The 14,612-nt window shown below is 35.0% G+C and overlaps 1 protein-coding gene across 1 annotated transcript; it reads right to left on the bottom strand.

The window, feature by feature from the left end:
- Positions 1 to 1,779: 1,779 nt before the first annotated feature.
- Positions 1,780 to 4,975, bottom strand: LOC110028246 (protein trichome birefringence-like 33). Its single transcript, XM_020730012.1, has 6 exons — positions 4,682 to 4,975; positions 4,371 to 4,614; positions 3,767 to 3,938; positions 3,465 to 3,664; positions 3,234 to 3,392; positions 1,780 to 2,248 (listed from the first exon to the last, which is right to left on the bottom strand). Exons 1-6 carry the CDS (start codon positions 4,854 to 4,856, stop codon positions 1,909 to 1,911), a joined length of 1,290 nt encoding a protein of 429 aa, XP_020585671.1. The 5' UTR covers positions 4,857 to 4,975; the 3' UTR covers positions 1,780 to 1,908.
- Between the last annotated feature and the right edge of the window lie 9,637 nt (positions 4,976 to 14,612).

Here is a 14,612-nt window from a genome sequence, read left to right as displayed (position 1 = left end):
TTTGCTCCAAATTTGATCATTTTTCACTTCTTTTAGCATTTTTCATATTTTTACTTGTGTCTGAAAGAAAAACACACAAATACCTTCCATTAAAGCGCAATATCTCAAAATAGCTATGAAAATGCATCTAAAAATACTGTATATTTTAGGTGTATCAGGAGGCAAGGTTAGAGACTTCCCTAATATTCCAGATTAAGATATTAAACATGATGTCTTAAGTCTGCCCTCCTAGTAGATTTAGGAGGCGTGCTAGAGTATTATTCCCCATATGAATAATAATTTCCTTCTGTTAGAATGTTTTCAATATTTAAATTAAGCATCTCATTATTCCTCTTGTGCTTCTTTATTTGTGCTTTTTGGTTTTGCTTCTCATTTTCTAATGCTTGGGTAGCTTCCTCAACATGATTATTTAAAATATTACCAGGGTCAAACCTTCCCTCCTTTAGCATTTGCCTGGCCGACGGCTGCAACTCCCCTACTCCCTTTCAGTAGCTGAGGAAGAGGCCAGCCTTCCACCCGAAGGTCCCGCTCTTAACCAACTTCGAAGCAGGGACCCATGCAACATTAGAATTTAAAGGAGAAATATCTGAAACATGAAGAGGAGGACTAAGGATAAAATTCTCAGCGGTAGTGTGCAAAACATCTTCCTGGTTAAGTGAAAGACCACCCTTCGTATTTAAATTAATTTGCCCATCGTCAGAGGGAATCTCAAATTCCCTCCCATCAGAAACATTTAAATTGTCATGCAAAAAATTATTTTCACCATTAGTCATGGGATTGTTCCCCAACGCATTTTGCAAATCAACATTTATACCATGTTCACCAACATTAGAAAATGGCTGGTCAACAATCGTAGCATTCCCAGCCTCCCCCTGTTCAACACGTTCAGTTCTCCTATTATCCAATTTAAGATTAGGGTGCAAACGAGTACTTGTATTTTTTAAAGGAAGCACAATCCTATGTGCACATAGATGCCATCGTAAAAAACCACATCTTGGGAATATTTTCTCATTGGCCAAACCCCTACAAAAAACCGACCTAGAGGAACGGCTACTTATTTTTTATTTCTGCAAGCCTTGTGGACTAGTTGGTAGAAAACTCTCCCTAATTAAGACTCAAAACACATCCTAATCACTAACCACAAATACTAATTTCTAATTTAATAGTCATTAAGACTCAACTTCTCAAAAGAAAAATATATATATATGAATAAAATTAAACTCTTCACAATAAATGTATAAATTATATTTAATAATGACCAGAATGCCCTTAACAAACTTTGTCCTAATCAATAATCATGAAAATAATATGCACGCATTACATATTTAAATAAAATAAAGTTCTAACATGTGATTTACTGAATTACACAAATGCTTTGTTGATCAAATATAATGATGTATTATGGTTTTTTTTTTTTTTTCATTTCAGTGGATTTATCCGAGCCTATTGTTTCTTTCTATTGGTTTGATAGGGGGTTGCATTGCGTGCATGATTTATTATTGAGTCCCGTAGCGTAATGCCAAAGTCTTACCTACCTGCCTTGCGAACGTAATTTCACTATGTTGTCAATAGTTCTATCCCTAAAATCAACACAAGCTACTATACAATATAGAACATAACAGTAAAATGTAAGATAATATGCCCATAGAAGATGGGAATCAAGCCTATTTAACAACCTTTTGACAGTAGAAATATCAGTTCTAAGCAGCAATATCATGTTTTTTATCAAAAAAAGAAAAAAAAAACGGTAAGAGAAATACTAAGTACAGAAATGGCTCATTGGAATGCTACATCAATTTCCTTCTTCCATCCAATTAAGAAAAATCAATAAAAGGTTCATTGTAATTGTTATCATTCAAAAAAAAGATATTTATAGGTACATGAATGATAAAAAAGAAAGCATGTTTCTCAAGAAAAGAAAAGCTTCGCATAAAGGAGCTCATTCCAGGTGTCCTGGATCCCAGGCAAACACCAATGCACACAATCAGCATAGCTCTTTGGGTTGGCGAGCTGTTCTGGCGTCAAAGGACTCCATTGCTTCTTGTAAATGGAGGTGTGTGCATCTCTCCGATATTCTGAGAGCTGAGTAATGTTAATAACAGTAATTGGTACCTTCGATTTTTCGAAAACTTCACGAATCACTCGCATGATTCCTTTGTTAGTACTTCTTCCCCAGTAATTTGGATCCTTAATAGGAGTTGTTTCATTATAACAGTTCCCATCTGCCTCTCCTCCCCACCCAAGACTCCTGAAAGCAAAAAAAGTCGTGTTAATTGATGGTCTAAAAGAAGAAGATCAATATGCTTAGACTATGATCCAAGCAAAAGAAGAAATTTTAACATGGATATTGTCATCACATGCAGGTCTATGTTACCAAGGTGAGCTCCAAAGCAATATTTCTTAAGGTTTTGTTTGAGTGACGTGAAGGGAAGAAAATGAAATGAAATCTCAGCAATGTAGACATCAGTCATTGATTTGAGCTTTTCACTTATTTTTTGTTTTCTTACGCTCAAGTTCTCAGCATCCAAACACAGTTCAAAAAAAAAAACTTGGGCTATTTGGTTTGCTGAAAGAAAAATACTGTGTAACTAAAATGTAGTGTATTTGAAATACTTTGATATTTTTTGGATTGGTATAAAGTAAATGCAGAAGTTTATATTTTTTGTATTTGGTTTGAAGAAAAATGAAATCAATATGAACCATTCTCGACGATACTGATGGTAGGCGGTTGTTATTGTGGTGGCGAGAGGCTATAATTTATAATGTCTATGCAAATTAATCAAATCTAACGAATTCGGAATGCAACAATTTTGAACTGCAAGATGAATTCCAAATCGACTAAAATTTTAAATTAAATTTCATTTTCATTTATCCAAATTTCGAAATTTAAAAAATCCCTTAATTATATTTACTTTAAACCTAAAATGCATGAAACCAAACCACCCCATAATTATAGACACAACCCATGAATGCCGCTAAATTGTTAACAAAAAAATACAAGGAAAAAATTTTCATTAACAAAGTAATTTTTAATTATTGATAGGTTAAAAGTAGTTATTGTTGAAAATGAAAGCAAAAACAGACGAGTAATTATACTGAAAGTGGCTTGACTTCTACAATTCTAATATCTACACCAACGTTTGATTCTAGTAATTACAGCATTTTTATAAGTAGCTTAGTTAATTTGATTAAAACATTATGCATAACTTGAGCAAATGAGTTTCAACGCTTACGTCTCATGAGAGGGTGACATGCTGGTGAAGAAAATTCTATTCTGATTGGGATCCATATTCTTTTCTACCCACTTAACCATTCTCCTCAGAGCAAGCCGATATGCATCCTCCGCCTCCATCTCCACAATGTCTTTAATGTCGTTTTTGAATGAACCTCTCCTATTAAATAGAAGTAGACAGAAATTAAATTCTGAATGAAAACTTACTTTGAACCGAATGAGCCTAGCTTACAAAGTTTTCATCTTCTGTCCAGTCATCCACCATAGATAAGTATTGAAAACAATAATATCAGCTCCTTTCCAATGTTGAGCATGTTTGTTAATAGATCTGACTCGAACTATTCTATCAGTAATTCTGTGCACAACAGCATCGTCAGAGTTGGATTCAACAAGGAAAGGAGCCCAATAGAACTCAATTGTGGCATTATAATCCTGAAAATAAAGATATAAGAATCGTCAGTTACCACAAAACTGGCTAACGTGTTTCCTAATAAACATTTCGAACAAACAAATTGATACTTTTGTCTTAGATACCTTAGCTCTAAAAATGGTGAGGGAATCAATAGTTTCCATGGATTTGGCGCTGTCAGGAATGCTTCGGTGCAAGAGGCAGACCATGGAGACAAACTGGCCGCGATTTAAGGAATCACCAACATACATCATTCTCTTGCCTCGGAGATTTTCCAGCATTAGAGTGGCATTGAAGCTGTGATTTTAAGTTAAGAAAAAATCTGAGAATATATAAATGGTTCCTCAAATTAAATACAGAACTGTGATTTAAAGAAGACAAGAAAAAAAATTCCATTGCAAGAATATTCTTTTTAAGCAAAATGCATAATAAATTTGTGAAGCGCCGAACAATTTGGTATGAGGTAAAGTAACTACAGTTTTCATGAAGAAACAAACTCAAGACCTCCTGCAAAGTCTAGCCACTTCTCTTCGATCACTCGTTCTCATTCATTTAAAATTTAAAGATATATATCAAATAATTCATGAAAGTTTAGCCAAATTTAGCATCTATCAGCTAAATAATTTTCAAAATTAAACACCTCTAAGTTTTACAACACATTGGATTTACAAGTTTTACTATATCTAACTTATACACGAACCTTTCAATTGCAGAACAGAAGCGCCTCACCTGGGAAGATAGCAGCGGCGAGGCTGCCATCGCCAATGCTGGTAAGCAGAGTCCGGGCGGCCATGAGCCTGGCAAGTTAACTGCGGTTGGATGTAAGGGCACTCCTCCTCCTCGTACTGCGGCCGACCATCCTCGTCGTAGATCCATTCCCCCTCAAACAAATCGCACCCTCTCTTCCCACGTCCAACTGCGAACGGCACCACTGCTACCTTCGCTTCATCCAAAGCCGCCAAATCATCCTTCTCTAAGTCAATCATTACCATTAAGTATTCGGAAGATCTAATCTAATAAATTTGATAGAAAGTTCTCACCTTTTGATTTAGTGTATTCCTGGATCTCGGAGGAGAGAATAGGGCGGCGGAGGACGCAGGCGAAGTCCTCTCCGTAAAGGAAGGCGACGAAGAGGATGAAAGATAGAGTGATAAGGTAGGTGGAGAAGGGGCTTCGCCTCGGTGAAGGGGAAGACGAAGGTGGCGGATGCTTCATCGCCGGAATCTACGATAAGTGCAGGACGAGACCGAGAAAGAGAGGGCATCGACGTTTAGGCCCCGCGAGCCATTATTAATACTGCCGAGCGCCGAGCGCTGACTTGGGGCGGGGGGTGCGCTTAGAGTTTGATCTTCATTAACTTTTTTAGCTACCTCCGTCTCGAGCTCAAGTGAATGCGACTTTCTCACAACAAATTTACTTCGAATTTTTGCAGAATTTAAGGTAAATTCTCCGAGAGTATTTTGGCAAAGTTTGAGGTAGCTTCTGCCTTTTCGGATAAACACCTTACGGTGAAATCTCCTAAGTACATTTTTTTTTAATAAATCCTGTCTATCCTAAATCCTACAAATTAGTGTATTCGAAATCCTTCAAGTCGGTGGATTTAACCTAGCAGAGCTTAGAATTTAGTTTGAGGGCTTCAGATTGTCCCCATCTACTATAACTACTTCTTAAATTCTTGCTAAAATTGTCAAACAGTTTTATCAAATTTATAAAATTTAGTAAATCCATTGCCACAAAGAATTTGGGCATTAATCCATTAAGGATTTAATAAATTCAGATTTATGAGATTTACTAAATCTTAATAACTTAAATCTTATATGGTGTCACACAACCCCTACGAGTTCAAACCACCTCACATATAGAGTTATTTATTGTAAAAGAAGAAATTAATATGAATTTAAGATAATTTTATAATAAAATGATAAATAGAATGAATATTTATTATAGAAACAATACAAAATCACTTAGAATAAAATATAAAATATTATTTTTTAAATATTATTACTACTTTAATGATGAAATTTTCAAACTTAATATATTTTGTAACAGATTTATATTAAATTTTATTTATACGAGTTTGCTCATGTGTGAAAGAGTCGAGTCGGGCTAGCTTGAACTTGGCTTGTTGGCTCACCGAGCTCAGTTCACGAGCCACTTATCTTACACCTTGCAGTCGCCCAAGATACCCTAAATCCATCCTCAAGAGCAAAAATATAGACAAGGCTCGTCAAAGGTAGGAAAATACTTGCCAAATAAGTTTCAGTGGGTTGAGCGCGGAAGTACTGTGAATCTGGTACAAGCGTGTTGGGTATGGTGCGGGTGCGGAAGGACAATGATGCAAGTGCGACATGTGTGAGTAGAAAGAAGCGCACGGGAGAGCTGGGGGAGCGCGGTGCTTTACAATTGATGTGGGTATGCTAAACATGGTGCGGGTGTTACGGGGCTAAAACGGATTTGTCATATGTACGACGCGGGTGTGTTGGTTTAAATCTCCATATTGTATTCTTTTAAGTTCTTTTTCACTATAATTTCACAGTCAACTCGTCTCGTGCACAACAAAGGAAAAAATATACTTCTCAAGCATAATATTAGTATAAAATATGTAAAAATATGTGGAAATATTCCATAAAAATATCACATATCTAGCTTATGTCAAATCCCCAAAAATTGTTTATTACCTACCCTCAGGTAATCCTTTTGACTGAACTCAGATTAAAAACAACAAGGTTGTGTTCCTTTATTCTCTTCATCTATGAATAAAAAAAGACAATTTTATTAAGGTATTATGATTTACAAGACTAAGTGAGGACTTCCTTGCATAATCACACCTTATACTCTTCGTGTTTTACCCTTTTCCAAACATAAGAATTCTTAAACATTGGTGAGACTACAATCCCTCTTATTTCCCAAGAATATTTTAAGCACTTTCTTCTTATTTTAACCATCGATTCTCTCTTAATTCTTCATGCATTTATAAAGTTCTAATGATTTTACCAAGAACGTAATTACACATTTGACCTTAGACTAGGATTAGAAGACCGACTTTTGATAATGATAGTGCTCAGTGACAAGAGATTTTGTATATGCAAATATTTATGAAGTTGGCACTACTAAATAACGCCAAAAACTTGATGCAGGTGATTTAGAATAATATGCAATATAATCCGGACAAAAAATATTTTTTTTATAAAAATAATTTATCTTTCAAAACTTTTCTTAAACTGCTAAAATCTCTTTTAATATCAACGCAAGTATACGTATCGTTCAAGTAATAAAAAGCTCTAATGGAGTCATAGATATCGATCCCACACGGAAGTTGGAAAATCCTAAATTAAATTATGAAAATTATTTTGTACCAAAAACTAAAAAAATAAAAGTAAAGTTCGGAGTTTGAAAATTAACTACTGATACACCTAAAATATATAGTGTTTTTAGAAACATTTTTATACCTATTTTTGAGATATTGCACTTTAATGGAAGATATTTTTGTGTTTTTCTTGCATTTACAAGTAAGAAATGGAAAAAATGCTTAAAGGAGTGAAAAAAGGATAAAATTTGGAGCAAAAATGTGAAAAATTGTGTAAAAGAGTTATTGCGCTTAAGCGCCAGATCCGGTGCTTAAGCGCCGAATAAACAGAGAAGGTCGTGTCTAACCGTCGAGAACCCGCGCTTAAGCGCCAGTGGTAGTTACTAAACGAGTAAAATCAATTTTCACGAATTTCGAAGAGATTTTTGAGGGATCCATTGGCTTAATAGGTGGTTGTAACCACCATGGACGAAAATTATCATGAAAGGATGCATCTCTTAGGCAAATATATCGAATCAAGATACATTTTGAAGAGATCCCAAGGCACCTCTTGAAAAAATATAAAAGAAAGAAGAGAGGACTTAGAAAAGAGTCCTGAAAATATTGACAAGTTTTGAATGTTCTTTTCTAGGGAGTTAGTTCGGAAAGATTTTCAGGAACCACTTTTTATTTAATTTATCCTTTTTATTATTTTCTTTTGAGTGATTGTAAAAGAGAAGAGATTCAAAGGAACTTCAAGAGTTTGGTGGAGGACTTGAGATAAGTTTTTATCTTTTTGTCTTAGACTACATTTGGTTTTAATCGAGACTTGTTGTTGGTTTGACAATGATTTCTTCTTTTAAACTAAAGTGTGGTTTTGTTTTCTCCATGGATTATGAGTAGTTTTCTTTATCTTTCTTCTTAAAATGATAAGTAGCTAAGTTTTGGATGGAAGTTGTGGAGAGTATTGATCTTTAATGTTGGAAGAAGTTGTGATGATTTAAATCCATGCACTTCATTTACTTCTTGATTTGGCCAATCCAGATGTTAAAATTTGTTGTGAGAACATGTAAGAACCGGGCTGGTATTGTCTCAGTCAACAATTGGAAAGAATCACATGAGGTTTTATGATTGAGAATGTAGTTCATATGATTGAGTGCATGTTGACCTCACTTTTGGTTGAAGTTTAATTTTTCCGCTTTAGCAGCCCAAGGTCTAGCCATAGGACTTTCCTATTGACTATTCTTAGAAAACTAGAAAAGGAACCCTCACCATTATAAATTCTACCCTCTTCTCTACTCAACTTGAAGTTCCACATATTGATCATAACCTCTAGCACTTAATAGGTGGGGTCATTATGGGGGAACCCCAAGATGAGTCACCCTTAGGACTGTTGGACCTTAGGGTTAACCCTGGGAGTTGGTCTAGGGATTAAGGTACATAATTGCACTCACAATCACTCACAATCCTAAACTTAAACTTCTAGACTTTGGTCCCTTGATACTTTTGGGAGACTCATGTAAGTGGTCCCCTAAACCCACTAGCCCTAGGGTAGGGTTTAGCTAAGACCACTACATAGAGGACCCAAAATGGGGTTTCCATTGGTCCATGGCTTATTGATGGTGGTTGGCGCTCCAATTCTACCAAGATACCCAACCTAGCCTTTTGCCCCTAAACTCCCCCAAATTACCTAGATATACTTGGGAGCCCAAATTTGGCCAAAATTTCCAAATTTACCCAAAATACCCAAATTAGTTCAAACACCTTGAAAAAACCGAAACTACCCAAAATCACCAAAATTTGCCAAATTACCAAAATACCCCTCATTAGCCCAAAATTGCAAAAATTCCAAAAAAATCCTAAAAATCCCCAAAACCTCCCAAATATTCCCAATTTCATTTTTCTCAACTATTACATTACCCAATTTGGCCAATTTGACCATCTTTGACCAAAACCCCCAAATTGCCTTTTAAAGACCCATTTTTTTTCCAAATCTACCTCAAATGTCTATCAAATTGGTCTCAGTTTCCCCCAATTTTGATTCTAAACTCAAATTCATCCTTGATATGACTAATATAAACTAAATCCAAGACCAATTTGTCCATCATTTGAGCCCAATTTTGATTTAGATCAAAGCCCCACTTTTGGCCACATGACCTAATCTCATCAAATTGAATGCCTTAACCCCAAAATTGGAACCAAATTTATATTGAAAACTCTTCATGAGATCCCTATTGACCATTTACAACAATTAATTTGGATCTGACCCAAGGCTATCCCAACCTAAACCCAAACCTAGCCCAATATGCCCAAATTGATCAAATTTCAAAATTCCTCCAAATTGACCATCCAATTGAACTCAAAACCACTTTCATCCTTCACTAAAGTTGTTGCTTATGATTATATACACCAAATGAAACATTTATTTGGGCCAATTAACATGGCTAGTCTAGCCCAAACTCAAATTTTGGTCATTTGCACCCACTTGGACCCATGCACTAAATGTAGCCTAACCACCCCAAAGCCATCAAATTAACTCCACCACAGCCATTAGTTGGACCCTAAGACTGAGCCAAAAATCACCTAACCCAAGCTAAGTGAGCCATGGACCAATGGTCCCCTAAATTAAAGGATTTGATTTCCATATTTTATTAGGCTTAAGATCTTTTCGCCAAAACTAAACCTCAACCCATTAAATTATTGTGACAGATTTAAATTATAGCCCATTAAATTACTGTGACATATTCCCCTGGGTTCCCTAAGCTCCTAGCCACCTCCCCCTACCATGGCCGGCTGGTCTAGTCACCAGAGAAGCCCAAAACAAGGGCCACCCCCCTTTGAATTTCACCCAAATCAAACCCAGAGGCCACCTCACTCAAATCAAATGATAGAGCTCCTCTACCCTTCACCTAAGCATCACAATACACCCAAACATTGGCCCTGAGAGCCACCCGTTAGACATTTTTATAAAAACTCACCTCCACGGCCATAGAAGGTGTGCTGAAAATTTCTTAGAGATAGCCCCCAAACTTCTCACACAGCTTCTCTGAGATCTGCACAGTGCAATCCAATATCTTCACTGCCCTAATTCCTCCTGTGTAACCCTAAATTTGAGCTCGAAAATTAGGGAAGAAACAAGACATCCCTTGAAAATCCACCAAACTCCAATTACTTGTGCCCACACCTTCACAACAGCAAGAGAAGGCAAAGTCCCATAAAATCCCCCTCTGAAAGAGCCCTTAACATAGCTCTAGACCAACACATGAAATCGAGCTTGATAAAAATCATACATAGGCCTTACACCAAGACCAGAGGCTCAATCTCTAGCCTCCTTAGACTCCAACCTCCTTAGACTCCAACGAACTTAGACTCCAACGAACGTGCCAAGCATCTTTGATTGAAGCTTCCCTTCTCAGAGTAGAGGTATAAAACTCCTCCTTGTCTCGAGCCTCTTTTAATTCTCCATTTGCTTGGGCTTGATTTCATGGCACATTAACCATATAGATATGTTCCTCTAGTCTAGATGAGCATTTAAAAAAAAAAATTATTCAATTTGGTTGAGAAACGAGGGAGATATCAAGCTTGAAAGATGGACGGTTCTCGGGCTAGGCTATCGGGGATGATGACGGAGCGCCTTTCGATCAAGCTTGTATCGGATGGACGGTCAAGATGAAGCCGAACAACGCTTCGAGACATAAACCGCGGGACGGATCAGCGCTGAAGTGGATGACAACGTCGAACAACAGTACGAAAGCGCGCTGCGTGGAGCTTCGGAGCTGCCTAGGATGATGTGGCATCGCACATTTAAGCAGATAAATAGGGATTTAAATAATTTAGAAAATGACCCTTAACTTCAAAAAACCATATTTTGGTGTAGAAAAATTACAAAAATAAAATAAAAATACCTTCTTGCTCAGTGAATAAAGGAGAACAATGTGGAAATAATTTGAAGGTCATTTGATGCATGTTTTATTTTTAATTAATTAAACACTGTTTTGAGTCTTTTAATTCTCCATACATATAGGCATTTCACCATGGCTTAAATTTTTGGCATGTTGTAGCCTCTGTCAAGGGGAACATTCCTTGATTTTTCCAAAGTAAGAGGAAACCTCTAGACAGAGATCCATATTTTTTCAAGTTTATGCACATTATTTACTTAAAATAATCATAAGAATTAGCATTTTGCTTAAAAAAATCCAAGAAAATTTTGGAAGGTTTACTATGACCAGAGAACCTCTAAGAAAATTTCTCATGAGTCAAGTCATTTAAAATGCACCTAATCTTTACAAACCCTAAATGACTAAGATAATTATTTTGGAAAATATAAAAATCAAAATGACTTCATTTTTTATCTCCACTATTGTATAGGATCCATAGAACTCACCATAAAAATTTCAAAGTATTTTGAGTTCATTTGGTAATTTACGTTGAATTTTCAAGTTAAATATCCTTTTTGGCACGTAGATGATTTTTAAAAATCAAAATATAACTAAAAAATTTATAAAAACTTATTTTTTGAGTTCTCTTTGATCAAGGGTATTTTCTAAAAATAAAATGGTATTTAAAATAAAAACTTGATTTTTAGCCTATTTTAAATATTTAAAATAATTAAAAAATGATAAAAATCATAAGAATAATAAAATTCATTGATATGTTCTAAATTACATCATAAGCACTTAAGAATAATTGGGATATTTTTCCTGATTTTCTAAATAAAGATATTGAATTTTGAAGTTTTAAAAAATTTTTAAAGGCTAAAAATGAATTTTTACTAAAATAATTCAAATAATTCAAAGGAAAATTAGAAAAATGTGAAATTTAATTCTCTATGTCCCTTGACATTAGAGAGATTTAATAAAAATATAAAACTTAATTTTCCACATTTAAAATATTTTATAATTAATAAACACTTCAGAAATTAAAATAATTCTTAAAATTCAAATGAAATTCAAAAGCTATTGAAATTTGGTCCAAAGGCTTCTCTAGTCCAAGCCTACCTCCAGTAAAAATTTCAAGGGTTAAGGATTTACCTTGGTCAAGGTAGGAATTTTCTTTGAAAAATTATGTTTTTCCATTAAAACTAATTAAATAGGTAAATTAAATTTTGAAAAATCACACTTTCTCCTCTAATGTCTCAATTGACCCATGAGTGAGATAGGATAAAAATTTCAAAGTCATTTGGATTAAATTTGATGAATTATGAAGTGATAGAGCCTTAGGGGCAAATGTGTAATTTTGGAAATTTAGCCTTAATTAACATTTAGACCTAATTTCAGAAAGGGAAATGAGAAATTTTTTATTCTAATTAACATATTTGGATGTTTGAAACACTAGGGGTTAACTGGTAGAAACCAACCTCACTTGTTGTAATTAAAAAGGATAAATTTGTAATTTCCTTAAATTACATAAATTTGGGAGTTTAGCCGATTAAATGATCCTAGATTTAGGGGTATGATTTTGGGTGTTAATAACTCACTAATTTAATACCCATATTTGATGAAGAAAAAAAAATCAAAAACATGAATCATCACCATCACTTATAAGTCAATTTCATTTGCAATGACTAAGACACTCACTAAAATCTTAAGGGCTTAGTAGGGAGTTAGGCTAAATCAAGTTTCATTTAAATAAGGATTAGAAAAGTAAACATCATTGAAAATTAAAACATCTTTCAAAAACTACAATCCCAAGTCAAAATTTGGCTAAGTTTCTTAAACTTGTCTCTTTAAGGGTCTTCACCCACATAATTCTTAAATTAACGAGTGATAATTACTCTATTCTTAAGGATAATTGACACATCAATGCTCACTGAGCACTAAGGGTATTTATAGGATGAATTATTAAGCAACATGATAAATTTAAAAGAACTCGGGATTTTTCACCAGGCAGCGAGAGAGTAGCACAGACCTGCTTCTTTGACCTGCTTCTTTCTCTAGATACCTGCTCCCCCATCCTAATATGTTGGATACCTTGGAGATCTACTAAACTTAATAAGTTTTGCTTGAGAAAATCATGCTTAACTAAACTTCTAAGGACCCACAAAGATATGACATAGGGTTAGGGAAACTACCAAAGCCTTACTTTTTTTTGCCTCTACATGAACTGCCCTCACATGCATTTTAAGTTTCAGGTGGTGGAACGAGAAGACTCGTCATGTACGCTTTTACAGTTTTCAGCGTCGTCTTTCTTGTACTTTTATGCTATACTTTTATGCTTACACAAATTTGCATACTAAACAACGATGTCACCCTGCATGAACACTAAAACTATCACGATAGCCACAAAACCAAAACCAAAGCTAAAACTAAAATCAACCAAGATAAAATTCACCGCCACAACATTCAAAATATAAAACTACTCAAAATTTAATCACAAACATCACACAAAACTACAATTGCAACTAAATTAAGATGTCTCTATCGGATGATTAGGAATTCCTTGGAGGAGGTAACCTACGGTTGCTAACGAGGCTTCCCACGATCTAATGAAATTATGGAACTCATTAAGTTGAGTTTAGTAAATTCATTTGAACTAAGTGAATTTAATATAAAATAGTGGTGCCGGAATGAGGGAACCGTAGGATCTAACCAGTGTCCCTCTAATAAACTTTAACATGTCCCCATAAAATTTAAAGAACTATAACCATAGGGCCACCTGATTTGACATCATAACTTGACACATTAGAAAACTCAAACTCGTCACGGCAAGAAGCTTGGAGCTAGCATGGTGGGCAGCACGACCATCTTCATTAGCAAAAATTTTCTTCCCCATCTTAAACAATCTTCCTTTTTTAGATATAAGCAACAAAGTCATAGGATTTCGAGGTTGCTTGCTTATGCAACGTAAATCCTCACATCATCTTTAGGCCTTTATATAGCTCTGCTATATAATATAAGCCCTAACTCGTCTTAGGATTCTGAGGTTGTTGTTTGTCACGACCTAAACCCTCACATCTCCCAGGCTATTTGTGTGATCGTGTCACACGAATGTAAGCCCTAATTAATAAAATTGGCAAGATGAAACACCTAAATACTTTTCTATATTATTTACGGCGAACTATTGCTTCCATAGCCATCGTTCACAGCCTTTGCGACCATTATAGCAATTATTACTGAGTTGAATTGTACAGTAAGCTTTATCTTTTATAATTATGAAGAAGAATGAACACATATACTCAAAATTACATAGTGAATTATTTCAATTGGACTAGACTCCGTGGTTTGTTCCCCTTTCTAGGGTATTCCATATAAAAAATTGGGGAGTCTCAACTATATAGGAAGCATGTCCGAACCCAGCTTAATATATAAATTCTATTTAATTTTTTATATTAAATAGGGGAACTTATCGACAAATACAAAGGCTTCGCAGACCAAACATATGTCATATATTCCTTAGTTTATTTGATCGAGCCTCATTCTCAAGTCTTTTGTTTATCCTTCAGGATAGATACAAGATTTGAGGTACATCACTCTTTCATTTAAACTATGAAAAATATGGAGTCAGTTTGATTTCATATTTTTCTAAAACTAAATATATATGTAAATTAAAACGTCATTCCGAAGCGGGCGACGAGATTTTGATTCTGGTGACCGACAGCTTCTTACAGGCAACTCCTCCAACCAAAAACAACACCGACAGTGCAAATAAATAGTGAAATATTCATAAATAGTGAAATATTCATTGAT

This window comes from Phalaenopsis equestris, unplaced genomic scaffold, assembly GCF_001263595.1.
Source record: "Phalaenopsis equestris unplaced genomic scaffold, ASM126359v1 Scaffold000002, whole genome shotgun sequence".
Lineage (NCBI taxonomy): Eukaryota > Viridiplantae > Streptophyta > Magnoliopsida > Asparagales > Orchidaceae > Phalaenopsis > Phalaenopsis equestris.
The sequence above is the reverse complement of the archived record's forward strand: the minus strand, read 5'-3'. Positions and strand labels throughout refer to the sequence as shown.

What these genes read in the sequence shown, in the direction of transcription:
- LOC110028246 (XM_020730012.1), bottom strand. Translation starts at nt 4,856, where the DNA reads ATGAAGCATCCGCCACCTTCGTCTTCCCCTTCACCGAGGCGAAGCCCC. An exon ending in TCACCATTTTTAGAGCTAAG is followed by an intron (nt 3,665 to 3,766) that starts GTATCTAAGACA and finishes CTTTATTTTCAG; the next exon opens with GATTATAATGCCACAATTGA. An exon ending in ATGTCACCCTCTCATGAGAC is followed by an intron (nt 2,249 to 3,233) that starts GTAAGCGTTGAA and finishes TTTTGCTTTCAG; the next exon opens with GAGTCTTGGGTGGGGAGGAG.